This window comes from Merops nubicus, unplaced genomic scaffold, assembly GCF_000691845.1.
Source record: "Merops nubicus isolate BGI_N331 unplaced genomic scaffold, ASM69184v1 scaffold32011, whole genome shotgun sequence".
NCBI lineage: Eukaryota > Metazoa > Chordata > Aves > Coraciiformes > Meropidae > Merops > Merops nubicus.
The window spans coordinates 586-1,984 of record NW_008590772.1 but is presented as its reverse complement, the minus strand read 5'-3'; the positions used below and the strand labels follow the sequence as shown (position 1 = coordinate 1,984).

At 59.2% G+C, this 1,399-nt stretch overlaps 1 protein-coding gene across 1 annotated transcript in view; it reads left to right on the top strand.

Annotated features, from left to right (window-relative positions):
• The window catches only part of TSPAN33 (tetraspanin 33), a gene marked incomplete at its 5' end in the record, with an annotated part of 1,385 nt that extends 467 nt beyond the window's left edge, over positions 1 to 918 (top strand). The window contains 2 exons of the mRNA XM_008950067.1: positions 15 to 176; positions 817 to 918. Of these exons, the coding sequence (XP_008948315.1) occupies positions 15 to 176; positions 817 to 918 (264 nt within the window). The remainder of the gene's footprint in view (positions 1 to 14; positions 177 to 816) is intronic.
• Between the last annotated feature and the right edge of the window lie 481 nt (positions 919 to 1,399).

Genomic DNA, 1,399 nt, shown 5'->3' with positions numbered 1-1,399 from the left:
TGTCCCCCTCGCAGGTTGTCATCAACACCATGTGCGGGCAGGGCATGCAGGCCATGGGCTACCTGGAGGCCAGCGCCTTCATCTACACCAACGGCTGCATCGACAAGCTGGTCAACTGGATCCACAGCAACCTCTTCCTGCTGGGGGGCATCGCCCTGGGGCTGGCAGTCCCCCAGGTACACCGGGGTGCCCCCTGCCGCTCGGGGTCCCCGGGGAGCTGCTTTAACCGTGTGTCTGAAGCGCAGCCCCTGGGGCAGGATTTGGGCTGGGAGGAGCAGCGGGTGTGGCCTCGCCGCTCCTAGGAGAGTGGGGTGGTGCAGCCCAGCGGCCCTCAGCACCCTCTTCCTGTCTTCCTTCTCCTCCTCATCTTCCTTCCCTTCTTCCTTATCTTCCTGTCTTCCTCATCTTCCTTCCTTCCTCATCTTCCTTCCTGTCTTCTCTTCCTCATCTTCCTTCCTGTCTTCTCCTCCTCATCTTCCTTCCTGTTTTCTTTCTCTTCCTCATATCCTTCCTGTCTTCTTTCTCTTCCTCATCTTCCTTCCTGTCTTCTCTTCCTCATCTTCCTTCCTGTCTTCTTTCTCTTCCTCATCTTCCTTCCTGCCTTTCCTTCCTTCCTTCCTCATCTTCCTTCCTGTCTTCTTTCTCTTCCTCATCTTCCTTCCTGTCTTCTCTTCCTCATCTTCCTTCCTGTTTTCTTTCTCTTCCTCATCTTCCTTCCTTCCCGTCTTCCTTCTCCTCCTCATCTTCCTCTTTTCTTTATCTTCCTTCCTTCCTCATCTCCCTCCCTGTCTTCCTTCTCCCCTCCCTCTCCTGCAGCTGGTGGGCATCCTGCTGGCTCAGATCCTCATCAACCAGATCAGGGACCAGATCAAGCTCCAGCTCTACAACCAGCAGCACCGGGTGGACCCCTGGTACTGAGGTGCCTCCATCCCCACGGCACCACCTCGGCCAGCCGGGCCCTCTGTGGGGACGTTCCAGAGCCCGGGTCCCTAAGAGGAGCCGAGGGGCTTTGCTGGAGAAGGGGGAGGTTGTGGAGAGGGACGCCGGGGACTCCGTGGCTGCGGGAGGAGGTGCCTGTTGAACTGTCCGTCCCTCCATCTGTCCGTGGGTCAGGCACACAGCAGGTTTGCACTGGGACGTGTTTCCCGTCTCCTCGTGTGCTGGAGGTGGTTGGTCTGTCAGGGCTGGCTCCAGAACCGGCGAGGACACAAACCCCTGTCAGCTCTGGCTCGGTGCCCCGAGGACTTTGCTCGGTGGCCGGGAGCAGGAGCGCGTCCACGCTGGAGGGAGAAGGCACAGGAGGACATCCTGCCCCAGGGGTGCTTCCTTAGCTATGGGTGAGGGTCCTGCTTTGGCCCTGGGGGGCTTGGACCCCACCGTGCTTTGCTGTCATGGAGAA